Source organism: Dicentrarchus labrax, unplaced genomic scaffold (genome assembly GCF_905237075.1).
Source record: "Dicentrarchus labrax unplaced genomic scaffold, dlabrax2021, whole genome shotgun sequence".
Classification (NCBI taxonomy): domain Eukaryota; kingdom Metazoa; phylum Chordata; class Actinopteri; family Moronidae; genus Dicentrarchus; species Dicentrarchus labrax.
In genome coordinates, this window is record NW_026136719.1 from 23,822,733 (window position 1) to 23,840,665 (window position 17,933).

A 17,933-nucleotide genomic window follows, 5' to 3' on the forward strand; every position below is an offset into this window, starting at 1 on the left:
GGAGTTCAGTCACTGCATATTGTTTTTCACCCCTGTATTCTAGTTCTTAAAAAATTAAAAGAAAAATGTTTATATGGTAAAACGGTTACAAATAAGTCACATTCTGGTCTTAAATCATGAATGTGTTTAGGATGAAATCTGTAAAGCTTCAGAATTGAAAGAGTGTTTCTGAGGCCGAGGGATATAAAACAAAGCCAGCAACATCAAACCAACACTGTGTGTGTGTGTGTGTGTGTGTGTGTGTGTGTGTGTGTGTGTGTGTGTGTGAACCCTCACCTGTCGCTCTGTGCTCCTTCAGGGGAGCCAGTGACTGTGTACCGTCTGGAGGAGAGCTCCCCCAACACTATCAACAACAGCATGTCTTCCTGGGCCCAGCGGGGCCTCTGTGCCAAAATAGAGTTTCTCAGCAAGGAGGAGATGGGCGGAGGACTCAGACGGGCCCTCAAGGTGCTCTGCACTTGGTCAGAGTACGACATGCTGAAACCAGGACATCTGTATATAGTCAAATCCTTCCTTCCTGAGGTGGTCCAAACCTGGCAGAGCATCTACAAGGAGGACACTGTGCTGCACCTTTGTCTCAGGGTAGGGAACACAGACACACCTACTGTACACCCCACTATTTAAGATTTTACACATACACCTGCACTGTTAGACTTCATAGAACCTGTCTGGGTATGAAAACTTAACTAAACACAGGATTTGTTGATCCGGCTTGACCTTTTTTCTCTTTTCTCTGCTTAACGTGTCAAATTATCAGTTTCTGACCTGAAGATGACAAGTTGTCAAGTCCTTGCTTTTTGCTATAAAGATATAGGCAACAGTAATTGTCATAAAATGTAAACCTAGAAAATTGTGGCTATGATCAAAACATTTGAACCACAAAAATGCTGAAGCATCTCTACTTGTGGCCTTGATTTTAGTATAATTTCAGTGTCATTTCTTGTTAACAACCCTTGCACCTACACTAGTGTTTGTCCATTGCAAGTGGGAAGGACACTAATGTGGTGCTTTCTTGTGTCATTCCAGGAAATTCAACAACAACGAGCTGCTCAGAAGCTGACATTTGCCTTCAACCAAATCAGGCCCAAGACTATTCCTTATTCACCGAGGTAAGCACACTTGCCGGAGTGTTAGCAGAGCACAGACAGAAGTCACACTCACACACATACTTAGAACTGCTTTATTTTCATATCTTCAAATGCACCTCCGTGTGTGATCGTAGATGCTGTGTAACAAATTCTGCCTAGCTCATTGTGGTTGGCAGGACCAGATAAGCTTTTGCTAAGTCATCTGAAGTAGGCTGTTCTCTTATTTGTTTTACATGTCAACATGAGCCCTTCCTACACTGGATAAACACGCCTCTCACTGCAGTGCCATTGTTCTTTGTGCTAAGCTAACTGACAGTGTGAAGTGTTGAACTATTCCTTTTAAAGGTTCAAAACATTTGTAAACATATGACATTATCTTATCAAAGAATTTGATAATTATGTTCTAAAATAAATAATTCATACTTCCTTTTTACTAATGGTGTGACAGGTAGAGTCACTTAAGATGTAATGCAGTGACTTTTGGGAGGAAATATTAGGGGGGCTTTTATTTTCCAATGTGTCCAATAACCTGAGTCCTCTGTGTATTCAGGTTTCTGGAGGTGTTTCTGCTCTATTGTCATTCTGCTGGACAGTGGTTTGCTATAGAAGAGTGCATTACAGGAGAGTTCAGGAAGTTCAACAACAACAACGGAGATGAGATTGTCCCTACTAACCTCCTGGAGGAAACCATGCTGGCCTTCAGCCACTGGACCTACGAGTACACCCGTGGAGAGCTGCTGGTGCTCGACCTGCAGGGTAAAAACTCCCAGACCGCTTTCATCCCCTAAAAATGATGAGGCTCACATAGTGAAAAACAAAGTGTTTCATCATCATTACCATGACAAATGTGTTAATGATTCTCCATTGACTTCCTGTGCACTTAACAGAGTTACTGTATATCGATGTCAATTTCAAGGTTCAAGGCTATTTTTATTGTCATTTACAACCCTACTGTACTGGACAGTGTACATCCTATGCCAGTTTGTAATGTTTCCAGTCAGGATGCTTTTCCTCTTTTGTAAAAGTTAACAAGAACTTGCCCCAGGCATTTTGCCTTCTTAAGTTCCCTGAAGAAATATAGTCCTTTCTGTACTTTGTTAACCAGAGTTGTGAGATGTTGATTCCCAGGAACCGTAATAAGTTCACCTGAGGGCTGTACTACAAAGGGAGTTGAACCTGCTCAGATTTAACTTGGGGGGGGGGTTATCAAGAAAAGTCTGTGTTTACAACAGACACTTTGACGGTAAATTAAGTTAGTTGAGTCGGTGTGAACCTAATCTGAGGTTGTGCGTGTTTGTATAAAAGGGGTGTGTTCTATTTTTCTCTTATGAACGCTTCCTTTATTTATGATATGATTGAATACGACAGCACACGCACAACCTCAGATTAGGTTCACACCGACTCACCTAACTTAATTTACTGTCGAAGTGTCGGCAAACAGAGTTTGTAAACACAGACTTTTCTTGATAACATTAAAAAGCTGATTGGCACGTTTTTAGTACACGGCCAGGGATGTTATCAGACCCAGCAGCTTTAGTCATATTTACTCTCAGCAGGATTTTTCTTACATCTGCTATGGATACTAACTTTGGATTCAGATTACTTTATTGTCCATTAAATTTGTATAAAATGGAAGTGTATCTTTGGCACTGCCTTTACACAGCTTTTTTGTCTCTGGATAAATCCCTCACCTCTCCATTCATCCAGGCTTTCTGGGAATGATTTTACTGCCTTTGTGATCGACATTTGCTGATGAATGATGTTACTGATGATGTATATTCCTCCAGATTGATTCTCCTGCGTGGCAGCCTCTTTAAATATGTGCCAGTCTGTGCACTTTTTTATCGTTGATATCATGATAATGAATCTTGTTCTTGTGTGTCGCTGTAGGTGTTGGGGAGATTCTGACAGATCCATCAGTTATTAAGAGTGGTGAGAAGGGGTAAGTCATTAACCTCATGAATTAATTACTTCTTTTGGCTCAGTATTGTAAAGCTGAAACAATTAATGTATTAGTTGGTTAACTTAATTAAATGATAATTGATTAATCACAGAGATTATTTCATTTCCCAGTTCCAGCTTCTCATTTGTGACGATTATTTTCCCTGAGTGACTAAAACCCAAAGAAATTAAATTTTACAATTTTATTCTACTATTTTCTTACATAATATATTGTAGAAAATTGAGAAAATAATTGTCAGCCTTACAATATTGACTAAAATGTAAACATCACCAGCTACTTTTTCAAGAAATGTAGGACTAAATGACCGCTCTGACTCTTGCAGATCTTATGATATGATATTTGGACCTGCTAACCTGGGGGATGATGCCATTAGGAACTTCCGAGCAAAACACCACTGCAACTCCTGCTGTCGGAAACTCAAACTTCCTGGTGAGGAATATTGCTCAGCTACTCTTCAGTTACCCAATTAGGGTTAACACAGAGAGACAGCTCGTAGTAAAACTAATTCAGAAACACAAATATAAGGTAATAAATTCTAATCTCTTGATTTTTTTTTTCCCTTGTTACTTGTTCGTTAGATCTAAAGCGGAATGACTACACACCAGACAAGGTGACGTTCCCACAAGAAGACCCTCCCAACCCAGAGGGCGGCGTCAAAGAGTCCCGCCAGTCAATGAGGCTAATGCTGTGATTGGTTTCAACCACAAGAGAATGAGTGAACGACCACGAGTCGACACTGTTCTGAACGATTTTAGTCAAAGCCAAGGAGCAGAGGCGCACCCAATCAACTGGAAGAATCACACCTGTGTTTCCGTGGAAACCAGTGCATGCAGACTGTGTTATGTTTGTGTTGGTCCCACCAAAAAATGCTTTGTCAAACACAATTCAACCATCTTAACCTTTTGGGGTTTTTTAGTGCATAAATGTGGGGGAAAAAAGGTTTTAAACATATTTTGTACAAGTTTATGAATATATATATGAACTGGATATATTGACAGGTACATTAGCATTGCAGAGGGTTTATTATTTATTATGAAGTTTGAGAAGTTGCCTTGTTTTAACAAAAAGAAAAAAAGAACAAATCTAAGTGCATTGTACATCTGTTACAGCAGCTTCAGAGAGGACAGCCTGCTGACACTCAGTCACTGCTACTCTGCGGTTTGCCACCAGATCATTTTTCTACATGTATAAAGACTTGTATCACCACTTTTTTTTGTCTCATAGCTAATGAAAAGAAACACATGGATTTGAAAATCTTGTAAAATATGGGCAGATTGCAATGCAACTTTTACAGAACAATGTATGTAATTTTATTGTATTGAAAGTGTGTCCACCAAAATATTGCTGATAGTTTTGTATTGTTACAAAGGTACTATTGATATATCTTTGTCATCAACTATTGTATGAGCAAATTACAATCTAGTGTATCTTATAGATACTGTTATCCGGCATGAGCTGAACAGATTAAAATATTTTATTCAGGGGAACTGACAAACATAAGGGTATTACTGTATACATTTTGTACTGGATATCATTTTAAACAAATAAAATGTTAAAAGGCTTTAGCAACATCACTCAAGTCTTAAAATAATCTTTCTCTTCAGATTAAAAATTAATCTTTATTTCTGTCTGCAACTTTTAAATAGTGGGTTGTTAAAAACATATCCAGAGTTATGGTATTCAGTTTGGTAAAAATTGTGTCTCCTACTTCACCGTAAATCACTAAACTTCAAACAATTCCCAAATGTGAATATTTGATACTTTTATTTGTAGCTTACGATAGTAAATTAAACATATTTTTGATTTGCACTATTGGTCAGATAAAACAATTTAAATACATCACCTTAGTCTTGGGGAAATTAATGATTTTATATACAAAAACAATTTATATTTTCATGCATGCAAACGTTTTCATTATTGCTGTCAAATATATTTTAATTCGAAATGTTGCCATCTTGTTGAGGCCATCATCAGTGGAACCGTGGAGCAGTGAACTCCTGCAGATAGAAGGTAAATTCTTGAACACCTGCCTGCAGAAGGAGACAGTGGGTCTGGTGTCTGACTGGAGGCCTCAGATTCCCCAGTTGGACGGCAGCTGCTGGTATTTGAATCCACACACAATAACCTCTGTTCAGCTGCCTCTGACCGAACTGATAGACTGTGCACCTGTGTGATAGTGTGCTGCTGAGCTAGGGACACTGCTGGTTATCTCTTGGCTCTGAAAGGAGAAATGTCACAGAAAGTCTGACTGCAAGGACAGCTGGAGGAATGTAATGGAGGAGAAATCCCCTCACACTTTTCTGGTTTGATTTGGGGGAGGAACAAGAATAGGAGTTCATCCTGAGCTTTTTCCTCTGCTATGCAATAACACTCCTTTTGTAGACTTCTTGGTATAAATGTTATACAGACATACATTTTGCATTTGTACAAACACTTTTCTCTCTTAACCTTAAAGGATAGGTTCACATTTGGAACACATTTTTTTTTACACAAGTGTGTCTATATAATACCTGTCCAGTTGAGCTAAAGATAATGTGAGGCTTCAGCAGAGTTAGTCAAAGTTATTCAAATCCCCTCTGTGTGTGTCACTGGACAGTGTTTCCTTGCTGAGTTGCAGCAGATGAGCAGTCACCAGATGTGTGAACCCCCCTGATCCATTTTATTTTACTATCTAACGCTGCTGAAGCCTCATAGAACCTCTGGGGAACATTAGAATCTCTCAGTCCCAGTATGGATAGGAGGAGTATTTACAGCCACCAGTAACTGTGACATGTGAGAGAAGAAAAGTGTTATTGTAGTAAACAGTGGGCAGTCTGGGCTACCCTCCCACTGGGTGTGGTTTATTTTAAAATAAGGTTGTCTAATCATGACTCTGCATTAAGTTTACAGCTCTGCAACAGCAAACTTACACACATCAAAACCATGGCTACTGCAGTCACCATTGAATACTGGTGAGTTTTTCACTTTTTGCTGATTAATCTTTTAGTTAGACTGCAATTCAGACTCATTAATAGTGTGGAGAGGGATTCTTGAGGCTAAATGTAAAATCAGATAAACTGGTTCATATCACTCATGTTCGCTAGAAATGCAGAAACACTTCTCTGTGCATGGAAACTGTCGCACCCTCGGAAAGGTTTCTTCTTCACACAAAAAGCAGAACTTGAAGCCAGCATTAAGTGAGCCTACCAGCGGGCGTATTCATGTGTTTTTCTTGGTGTTGCTTTGTGTTACAGTAAAGGATGAAGTTATGCGTTCCGCTACCAGGAACTGGCCGGTGAGCTCCGGCAGGTTCCTGGTGTGCAGGTGACTGGAGTCAAAGGGAGGCCAAGTAAGCTGCTCTTTCCTTCCTCATACAATCCTCTGTGGAGGCCCATCGCTTCCACGGAAAGAGAGAAAGAAAGAGATATAAACTGAGAAAAATTCAAGCAAAATATGAGTTATTAAGTCATACTTTTTAAAGACCACAGTGATGGAGAAAACTTAAGTTTCCAACCCTGTTTCTTTGTGTAACAGTGAGTTGCAACATAGGGGCTTCAATAAAGAGGCCATTTATTAGAGCATTCACTAAAACTATTAAAACAATTACTAAAACTAATTTAAATTGAAATCTACTTGTGATAAATGTAATCCAAAAAACCACCATTCAAATAAAACACCACAAACCATACCACCATCAGTATCATCACCACCAGTCGCAGTCATAGAAATCAAAGAGACACAATTACAACACTAAATTATATTAATTAAGTATACAAGGAACAATAAACATACTAAAACTAAGGCTTAAATGCACAATGTTAAAATAATTATAAAATAACTGGCAGTCAGTGCTTTGCCTGTAAACAAACACACTGTTACAGATATTGTGAGAGGTACTAATATTATAGGTTTGGATTATTTTTAGCATCACTACATTTTTATCTGTTTGTGTGTTATGTATCTATGGTATCAGCCTACATTTCAACCAAATACTATGTACAGGGAAGTAGTGCAGGATATTTAGTTTCACAATATACAGTAATAAGATGGAATGAATATAAAAGGATGAGTATTTTTTTATACTTTATTTTTTAATAAATCCAGCATTCTTTGTATGCTTGTATGGTTTTGAGGTAGTACTTTTACCACCTTGTCAAAGTAAAATGATGAATATAAATGGGATATATCTGTGTGGTACTACCAACCAGTGGATATTACAAGCTCAAACAGAAAGTATGAATCTCCAGTAGTTCAACTTGCAATTGTAAAACACCACATTTGAGCCTTTGTAGCTTTTTGCTACCTATTTTTCTCAGATTTCCTTACGGTGAAAGGAGTACCTGCCCAAACTGCCTTTCAGCAGTGCCTGTGACATATTGTGCCCATTCTGTCAGAGAAATCAGTTTCACTGGTTCTAATGCAAATGCAGACAAATTGAATTGATTTGGATGTATTTTGTTTCATTTCTCACCCCACAGACAGCTTTGAGGTGTCAGTAAATGATCAGCTGATCTTCTCCAAGCTTGAGACAGGAATGTTTCCGGCTCCTGAAGAGGTTAGTGTGTTCATGAGAAAGATACTATTAATAATCTTATAGACAGTATAGCATAAAAATGACTTCTGGTAATTTATGAAAACACATTTTTGAACTGTTTTATATTTTAGTGCACTTCAACAACAAAACCAGCTAATGACATTTTCCTTGAGTGATGATCAACTGTTCTAATCATCACTTACGGTTAGCGTCATAGTAACATATGCTTGAAGCAGTCAGCCATTACTTTCCGTAAGACACGTTATACCTGACTGCATTGTTCACAGCAGTGAGTCAAGTGATTGTGGTTTCTGTTACATACCCACATACTGAAACATTACAAATAATTTGGTTTCTGTTTTGGTATCACCACTGTGTCACCACTGAATTTCCTGTAAAGATCTGTTGATTTCACATAAATGAAAGTTGGCTATTCGAGAAAATGAAAACTCTGACCTGCTGATGGCGCCAGATGAAAATTCAGAGGATCACCAAAGTGATTACAATTGATGCTTAGGGGAACAAGAATGTGTGTAACAAATTTCATGGCCATCCATCCTTCAGTTGTTGAGATATTTCAGTTTGGACCAAAGTGTTGGACTGACTGACAGAAATTAAATGACTCCATAGGTCCACAAACAAGTAAACAGTCCTATACAGCGCAACAAATAATTTTGTGTTTCATTTGACCAGGTGGCGAAGCAAGTGAAGCAGATAGTTAATGGAGGAAAAGTGGAGAAACCTTCAAAGCTGAAGCACTGGAAGAACAAATGCTCTCACCATTAGAAGATGAAGGATGAAATAACAGCTGTATTCACACTGCAGGAACTATGGTTTGTTTTCTGTGGCTTAAACTGCATTCTGTCACACCTGCTTATCTGAAAACTAAAATGAATTCAAACATTGAAATATGACATCCAAAATCAAAATATAAAATAATAAAATGCCACTGTCAGCCATGAGAAGATGAAACCATATCTCGTCTTCACTGTGAATACAGTCAAAGACAAGAATATGATGAGAGCAACTCTGAGGAGCCAGGCACTGATCTGCTCTTCTGTTTATGAATGTACACACTGAAACTCATGTAGTGTGTGCACGAAGTCTAGAAGCTTTTCAGCCGACTGGGATCTGAGGTACTGCTCCCATCATGTCTGTCTACCATACTACACTATTTTACTTTTTGTATGGATCAAACAAACAAACAAGATAAAACATATTAAGCTGGTACGTGAGTTCTGTAACCTTAATAAAGGGCCGGGCTCGCTGTTTCCAGTCTTTGTGCTAAGCTGAGCTAACCAGCCGGCTGTAGCTTCATATTTATGGTACGAATATAGAAAGGTATCATTCTACTCGCTTAACTCTGGCACGAAAGCGAGTAAGCATATTTCCAAAAATATCAAATTATTGTTTTAATCTTTTTGTGGTCAGAGATAATGTGTGTTTTGGCTATTTTTGGTCAGATACGAGTTTTTTTTAAATGTTTAGCATTGATATTGGGTATGAGATATTTACTTGTAACATATATTTTAAAAAAAAACTCACTGTATTGTTATAGGCCTTCTGTCAACTAATTAGTTTCAACAAAAAAACATTTTCCTGAAATGCAATAAAATATCCCTGAAAAACCAATGATCTGCTGTTTCCAGATGATTTTCATACTGCTTATTGAACGATGCTTAGTTGGATTCCTCCACTTCCACCAGATAAAATCTAATCATATCTGTGAATCCACGATGGGAGAGAAATACAGAGCTTACTGTTCTATTGTAACTATTTAATGTTGGCTAGGTAAATGTATGTAAAAACTATTCATATTTTATATTCTTTTTATAGATTTTGACATTTGAATGTACAAAGTGACTATGGCAGTCAAATAAAAGTAGTGGAGTCAGGTGCACAATATTGAGCAGCACTCTTTGTTGTTGTGTTGGTCAGTCCTGAGGTCACAGAGTTTAACATGTTCAGAACATGGTCACAGAAACACATCAGATCAATGTGGATGTGGCATAAGCTGCATGTCTGGCCCTAAAAAAACCCCATCTGGAAATGAATGGCCCCCAGCCATACTGATCTCTAATCAGGGATATATAGTTTCAGAATTTAAAAAAGGCTAAACAATATCCTAAAACAGATGGTTGTTTTTAGTAGACGTTACTCAAACATGGAGACTATTTTCAGCCACATGTGAGATGCTGAGGTAAGGATTTGTAGCAGCACAATAGTGAATGTACAGTGGGTTTGACTCAGGCTTTGGCTTGAAACACAGTCAATACTTGTTAATAGGGTCAATTCACTGTTGGTTTAGTTTTTTTCATGGGATTTGTTGACAATAAAAAGCAGGCTTATCCTTTAAAGGGACAAATTTCAATCAGCTTATGGAATGAAAACAAAAAGCATATATATTGTGGCTCTAAACTTTGGGTCTTTAAGCCCTTGAGATTGAGTTTTAAAGCAGTTACAGAGGACCACTGTCCATGTAATCTCTGCTCCATATAATCCATAAAATAAACAGATGATAATAATAACAAGAGCTTCGTCTGCTGTTTGTGTTTCACTGAGTAAAACACTATCAACAGGAAATACAGCTCCCCACATCTGAAGCAGTTGCGGTTCTCTGTTTCACAAACAATGTGAACTATGCATGCATGTATGTACAGTAAAATACTCAATGCAGGAGTGTGTGTGTACAGTGTGTGTGCGTGTTTGTGTGAGTGTTGAAACTTACCCGCATACTGCGGGAAATGGTCTATTTCAGTGCACCAACTAAATGAAAAGAATCCCACACGGATCTTTATCTGTATATGAGAGATGAGGCACAATGGCCTCATTGCAATATCATGGCGCACACACACCACACCCCCACACACCCACACACCCACACACACAGACACACTGGCCTCATTTGTCAGTTAAATATATATCGTTCATCTGTATTAAATTCAGATTTGTATTTTGGGTTAGGGTTATTGTTATATCACCTATAGTGACCTATTAGTGAGTTCCCAGCTTATTTAACAAAATAACATTTTTATATTTCAATGAATTCAGAATATTTAAGCATATTTATATATATATATATATATTGCTGTTGGCAACTGTTATAAATAATGTTTGATGTTTGTATGTGTGTATAACGTGAGCTACAGAATCATCAATTAGATGACTTCAGGTGTCACATGACAGTGTCAGAAGGTGTGTGTCTGTGTGCTTTGAACATGACGTGTATTTCTGTAGATTGTGTGCTGATTATGTTGTACCATCTGGTAGACCGAAGAAAGCTGATGCGTTATAGAGATATATTTGACAACTCTTGCTTTTTCTTTATCTAACTGATGAAGATATTTTTAGGTTGGGTGACTCAGGTATTGTGCCTTATTTTGTCAATCAAAAGCTTAGTGTTACTTAGTAACAGTAAAATGTTACAGATTTAATTAAAAATGGTTGTAAACCTACAAGCTGTATGTCAATAAAATAATAATAATACAGTAGTATCTACTATACTAGGGTATTATATTAACAGTAAACATTGTAAAGGAAATTAAAATTATATGCTTCAATATATCAAAGATGCAAATCACAATTCACCAAGTAGTGCAAACATACAAGGAAATAACCCTGAAAATAAAACCTGTTCTGTTTCCATCACCTTAGAATGGTTGCAATCCGCAACTTCACCACTAGATGCCACTGAATCCTGCACACTGGACCTTTCATAGAAAATAAAAAAATCAACGTCTAAAGAAACTATATCAATGCCAGTTGTGGAAACCGTAAATTTGATTAAATCCAAATTCAATCAAATCAAATAAAATTTAGAGTGCCTCTGTAGCTGAATGGTTACAGTGCATGCCAAATAGTCACAACTGTTAGTGGGTTAACTCCCATTGGTGCCCTTTGTTCCATGTTACACCCCTCTCTCTTCATCCTTTAATGGGCAATTTTATTTCTAATGTTTCTATTTAGTGCATACGTGCCTACATGTAATCTCTCCACAGCCCTAACATCAGCTTTATTTATTTAATTGGATCATTATTTACTGTACACTTACTGAACTGCCAAACAAAGGACAACCTGAAGAACACGTTTGGTCTGAGGAACAATTCTCACGGATGGCCGAGATATTAAAGTTCAACACTGCAAAGTATCTTTCCAACGGTAGAGAGTTGTGGAAAATGTCATCTGATGTTTTTGGATTGTTTTGTTTTGTTGGTGTGCTGATGTAATTCCTATTAACACACCGTCTTTAAAAGGTCATTACTTTGTGCAATAAGGCACATCACCTGCAGCAGCTGACTGATTGTGAGCAGATCTGACTGAGTCTCTTTAGACTACAGATAACTTACAATATCTCAAACATAGGAGCTACTTTTGGCATTAAATGCTTCAAAAACAAATTAATCCTGAAGTTAGGACTTACGCACCGCTTATTAATCAGTTCCTCCTATATCAGCTAGTTAAGAGACAATTTTAGGCTTAGTTTTGTGGATTTGGCCCTTGTTGTGTAACATGAGCACTGTGATGGTCAGAGGAGCACAAAGACAGACAGCAGAACATATCTTATTTATGACAAGATGTCTGCATTTGAAATGAGGGAGAATCGTTTGCTCTTCATATTCGCCTACATGCTCCTGACCTGCTGCAGAGATGTTCAGGTGAAAACAGAAAGTCGTAAAGGGGACATCACCACACTGCTACGGTAGCCTTCAGTGCACTCAATCACAAGACTCAAACTCCATGATTGCTTTTTTTTTTTTTATTAAAAAAACCAAAAACAAACAAAACAAAAAAAAAATAGACAGTGAGAAATAAATAGAACAAAACAATGTAAAAATATAATGTTTCAGAGATCTGTGGGGGTAATGCCATAGCAACGGTTTGTTCTAATAGCACAATATTTGAAGTCAGATTGGTCCCTGGTTTGTTAGACTGATATAAGAAACAACAACATATCATAGCACCGTTGTGTGGTCATCAGGGCTGTACACAGCTCTGCTGACCTGTGTAAATCACAGACATTTCACAAGAATGTAGGACAGACTTGAAAACAATGAAACAACTGAATTAGCTGTGGATCAGTTAGAAAAAGGGGGCCACTGCTTACAGTTTCATTTCATATAAATATAATATATTAATTTATACATTGTACACTAGAATGGCTCTATACCACATACACAACTCAGGTAAACACGTGAATAAAAAAGGCAGCTGACAATTGTAAAAACCAAAACCAGAAGCTGTGTGAAAATTGAAATGAAGTCTTTAAGCTGCACAGCTGAAAATATAAAACGACGAAATCAAGACAGTTCTGTACAGAAACCTGTGCTTTAGTAATTATCCTGTCTAAAGATATGCAAACTGATGCCACCTACTCCAAAATTTCTGAAGGCATTGAGATCATTTTTACAATCTTAAGGAGCAAGTGACAAAATGTCAGTACTAATATATGTATGTGTGTGTGTGTGTGTGTGTGTGTGTGTGTGTGTGTGTGTGTGTGTGTGTGTGTGTGTGTGTGGGGTTCGAGCATGTGCAAACATTCAGTTGATGACATGAGATTACGACCCTGAATTCACTAAAGATTATGCCTGTTTTTGCAGCATTGATGTTGGAATTGAAATGTTTACCTAATTGTGCCAAATGAATGGAGAACATTGATGAGGATGTGTTAATGAAGGCTAGCTAGCGCACCAGGAGGAAGGTGAGTCCAGCGAGGCCCACGCCAGCAGCGGCAAACAGCGCTGTCTTCATGGACGAGTCCTGACTCACTTCTCTGGCACTGCGGCAGAACTTACAGAACCCCTCCTATAGGAGAGAAAACACAAAGAAATGTTAGGTTGAGAGCATGAAGCCTGGTTTACTACTAAGAGAGAATATTCATCTGCCACTTTAAGTTTATTTCCGTATACTGTAGGTTTCACAAAACAAATGAGAAAGTATAAGCCGCCAAAATGATTTTCAACCAACAGTGGCTTTAGCTGACGGCTGGTGGCAATTATACAATATGTTTTGGAAAATATCCGTGTCACTGACAGCCCCGTGTTTCTCCACACACACTCAGAAGGTGCTGATATCTGCAACTTCTCAAATATCTTGACAGCACAGCAGTTCTTCAAAAGTACAAAAAAAATCAATTATGTCCAAGTATCAACTTAAAGTTATAGAAAATATGTGCTAGTCTGTCTAGAGAGTATTATAATAATAATAATATTATTATTATGGCTTCTTCTGCTCTATTAGCAAGACCACACAGTAAAAAAAATAAAATAAAATAGCAGCAAGTCAGAAACTCCATCGTGTTTTCAAACCGAAGTCACACACACACACACACATACACACGTCAACCAGCGAGTGCACCTGCTCTCAGCTCCAGGTGTTTCGCTGCTTTACAGCTGCTTGTTTTTCTGGTCAAACCACGCCAGCTTTCAATACGGTTAATGCCAAATTCAACACACTGAAGCTTCTTTGACTGTTACTACAAAGTCCATCTGGCTGAGCTGGTTACGTGTCTGTTGCAACCAGCTGCCAGCTGAAGAAAGGAGGGGTAAGTGCGTGTGCGTGTGTGTGTGTGTGTGTGTGTGTTTGTGTGGGAGTTTGGGAGGGGGCCAGGGAAAGCCCATTCACAAAAGCAGACATTCAACTGTAGATGTTCTACAATAACCATCCCTTTAAGCATTTCCAGTCAAATAAGCCACACCAAGCAGGTTTAAAATAAGCTTTGTCCTTTTGATTTCCAGTATACAGTCCAATACTGCCCGACAACCCAGCGGTTGTCCGACCATTACGAAAAAACTGATAATCTAAAGCCAAACACGGTTTGATCATAGCTCTGAATTTACACTGTAGAGGTTTGTCTTGTTGTAACATACATTCCTCAGAAACTGGCCTATTGCTACTCTACAATTCATATAATCACAGCAGCCACATGAAATGTCTGCGCGCTCGTCTCATCTGCAAACAGTAAAGTCCAAAAGGCTGCATCTAAACTAAGTCCTGGCCATATTTTAAGCCACGTTTACACGTACATCTCAATATATAACCAAGCAGAAAGGAAACGCGATCCTATCAGACTAGGTGGTTTCCAACAACCACTCGCCTAAAAACATCACTTTCACTTTTAAGTCTCACTGGGATTTTTTACTGTTGCGTTTTTAAACTAATTTACTGCCCGAGATACAATCAAAGCATTTCTTTTATCTAGGTGTGACTTTATCAGCTCTACACTATCTCCTGTATGAGTCAATCAGTTTAGGAGCAGACATGTTGTTATGACCTACCCATCCGTCATTCTCCAGCAGCCACTCTCTCTTCTCCTCTCCCAGGTAATCAGCGATGGTCTCCGCCAGTCCACTGCATCTTCCAGGGTCCAGCCCCGGCTTTGTGTCCTTCTGCTCCAGCAGCAGTCTGGCCAGCACCCCAGTAAAGGTGAAAATGGAAACAACCCTCCCCCAGTTCAAGTGTCCGTCTCCCACCAGCTCCTCCATCACCCTCCTGAGGCTGGAGCAGGGGTCCGGCCCGCACTGCCTCAGGAAGGTCTGAGCCAGGGACTGAAAGCGAGCCTGGTGCTGCGTCTCCATGTCCTGGGCCATGCGCCTCATGGCAGCGGCTGACTCGCTGGGAGGTTGAGGGGCTGGCTGGGGGCTTGTGCAGCACAGGGACAGGTAGTCCTCTGCCAGAGCCAGGGTCTCTTTCCACAGCCCGCATGCCATTTTCTAAGGGGGGGGGCAGAAGAAAAGCAGTTCAGTTAAATGAAGGGAATCATTGTACTGCTATAAAAGAACCACAAAAATGGTTCATTGACGTGAGGGGAACAAAAAGTAACCGACTTAGGGCACTTATTTTCATTATAAATTTCAATATATGTCAATTACTTACTACTGTGAAAAATCATTTAGATTTTTAGAGCCAAAGCTCATCTTCAAATACCTTCTTTTGTCACACCAGCAGTTAAAAAATCTAATATATTTGACCTAAAATGTTTTGGGTTCTTTTATTAATTAATTTCCAACTCTTTCAGCTTTATACCAATTACCTGTTTCTTACAATCAGCACATAATGTAATTAACTACATTACCCAGAAGCCTAATTCCCATAAGAACCTACAGCAGTACCGTTATTCTTGTATTAACACACTGCTCAATTTCAGGTTTTTAATCTTGTAAAACAATTAAACAGAGTAATATTTCTACTCTAATTTCACCCAGGTGTCAGATATGAAACCCTAACTATAATAAAGTGTTGTAGGCTAACGCAGCGCTAGCAATGGCGTTATGAAAGACACAGCTCGAGTTAAGGATAGCTCTCGGTTAATGCTGGAAGAAACACAACAGCTAATGTTCACTTTAAAAAAGACAAACGAAACTAAATAACTAACAGTGTTGTGAGAGAGTTGCACACCGTTAATTCCCCGGTAGTTTAAGAGGTTTACCGGGTGTAGTGGCAGCGGGGGTAGAGCCGGCTAACAGCCCGCTGATCTGTCACCACAGCAATGGAGGACACAAAGAAACACTCTCACAGGCTACAGGCAGCTAGCTCCACTACCACCCACACATCAACGCCTTACACGGCCCTTTACACCGAGATACACACACCTCTGTGCGGCAGGAGCTCTACAATTAATAAGGCATACATGTAGAAATAGGTTAAAATGCATTTTCTTTCCTCTCCTGTGCGGATAAGAAATAAAAGCTTACCCTCCCAGCGATATCAGACTGCTCTCTGCACATACGGACAGCGGAAGGAGGACCTCGTTACTCTCAGCCTCCACTGACTGCTGCACATTTATCATCTGACTCCTCCTCCGACCGCTTATATGTTCAGAAACCCCCTCAAAAGCACCGTCATGGACAGACACCCTCACCACTGGAAACACCAGAAACAAATTAAGCCTTATCTTCGTCACTGGGGTACCTGGAAGTTGGAAAGTAATACAGTATGGTGCAGAAAAAACCCAAAGACGTAAAGTAATAAATCAGTTTATAGGAGCTGAATATATTTGTTGGATCGAGTTGTGTTAGCGCAGGATTTAGGAGAGCCGAAGTGTGTGTGTGTGTTTCTATGAGTGGCAGTAGCTGAAACTGTAATAATTAATTTAAAGAAAATAAATCTACAACAATTTTAACAATATATTAATTGTTTAAAATCATCTATTAAGCAATATAAATAAATAAATAAGAATACACTGATTCCAGTCTCTCAAATGTGAATATTGGACATAATAATAAGCTGATTAATCAATAACTAGCTGCAGTCCTACTACAGGGATAGGATCAGTTGAAGTAGTTTGAGCTAGAGATAAAGCAACCTTTATCATTATCTCTGAAAGGTTGCTCACACAGATTTGTAAACAGATGTTTTTATAGAAATATGATTTTGAAGTTGTGGCTCTCAGGGGACCCACGGTGGCCTCAGATGGTGTAATGCAAAGATTCTGGCTGACAGCAAATGTAGTGAAGAGCTCTCTCACCCTCAGCGGATTTTAGTAAATTCATGCATGTCATCTTTGGGAGACTAAAAGATAAACTAAATATAGGCCCCTGTTGGTGAAGTCATGCAGGTTTCACCTCTCATAAGAAAAGTTTGAGACTCGTGATTTTAGGATTTGGTTTCAACACCAAACAGTCCAGAGACTCCTCTCACTCTCACACAGACAAATTCACCAGTTCACTGATCATCGCAAGGAAGTGAAACTGTGTGTATTCAAGTTAATCTCAGTCAAAGCAAATGTTTTAGGCAGTGTGGTGCATCCGGTGCTCTGTTTGGGTATTTTCTGTGCATGGTAATACCCCTCTCTCTTCTCCTCTTATCTCTCTCTTTATCCGGTTGATTCCCTCTTTAAATTCCAGATAACCTTTTATTCAGGCTGGTGTAGTATTAAACAATAGAGCTCACAGGAATAGGCTTTAAATGTTGGTATGCGTTTTAGGTTGTTTCCCTGGAAAGAGACGAGGGTGCTGCAGTAGAGACTAACAACCCTCCTGCACAGTATTGATCGGCTTTGGTTTTGATGGCGTTCATCACAATTTTGTAATATTGGCATGTCCCTACATTCTCAGGGGATGTTGTGAGATACGTGAAGTGATGATGTGGATACACATGGCTGACCTTTGACCATTGATTTAAAAAAAATAAAGACGTGTAAGATGGAGAGACTACATGATCAATAATGTTTTGAGGACACACAACTGGACAAACAAACTGGTCATCAAAACACACATCCAAACAATATAAAACAACCAGTGTGATGTGCAGAATCGTCAGCTGTGATGTTGTGTTGTGTAATTTGATTTGGAACATGCATTTCATTCGTCCAGAGAACGCTTGCAAGGAAGCTCAAACACAAACAGACAATACCAATCTTAAGCTTTTACAG

At 38.9% G+C, this 17,933-nt stretch overlaps 2 protein-coding genes and 1 long non-coding RNA gene across 5 annotated transcripts in view; 2 read left to right on the forward strand and 1 right to left on the reverse strand.

Annotated features, from left to right (window-relative positions):
* The window catches only part of trpm7 (transient receptor potential cation channel, subfamily M, member 7), a 41,035-nt gene extending 36,410 nt beyond the window's left edge, over positions 1 to 4,625 (forward strand). For all 3 annotated transcript variants that reach the window (XM_051378640.1, XM_051378638.1, XM_051378639.1), the window contains 6 exons: positions 299 to 582; positions 1,027 to 1,109; positions 1,639 to 1,844; positions 2,979 to 3,030; positions 3,374 to 3,480; positions 3,630 to 4,625. In XM_051378640.1, the coding sequence (XP_051234600.1) occupies positions 299 to 582; positions 1,027 to 1,109; positions 1,639 to 1,844; positions 2,979 to 3,030; positions 3,374 to 3,480; positions 3,630 to 3,742 (845 nt within the window). In that variant the 3' untranslated portion in view covers positions 3,743 to 4,625. The remainder of the gene's footprint in view (positions 1 to 298; positions 583 to 1,026; positions 1,110 to 1,638; positions 1,845 to 2,978; positions 3,031 to 3,373; positions 3,481 to 3,629) is intronic.
* Positions 4,626 to 5,836: 1,211 nt separating this feature from the next.
* Positions 5,837 to 9,196, forward strand: LOC127351301 (uncharacterized). The gene is made up of 4 exons (XR_007880848.1): positions 5,837 to 6,002; positions 6,285 to 6,379; positions 7,509 to 7,585; positions 8,258 to 9,196. It is a non-coding gene; the product is annotated as an uncharacterized LOC127351301 (long non-coding RNA).
* A 3,109-nt stretch (positions 9,197 to 12,305) lies between these two features.
* On the reverse strand, positions 12,306 to 16,379 carry bcl2l10 (BCL2 like 10). The gene is made up of 3 exons (XM_051379934.1): positions 16,255 to 16,379; positions 14,839 to 15,273; positions 12,306 to 13,366 (listed from the first exon to the last, which is right to left on the reverse strand). Exons 1-3 carry the CDS (start codon positions 16,285 to 16,287, stop codon positions 13,244 to 13,246), a joined length of 591 nt encoding a protein of 196 aa, XP_051235894.1. The 5' UTR covers positions 16,288 to 16,379; the 3' UTR covers positions 12,306 to 13,243.
* Positions 16,380 to 17,933: the final 1,554 nt, after the last annotated feature.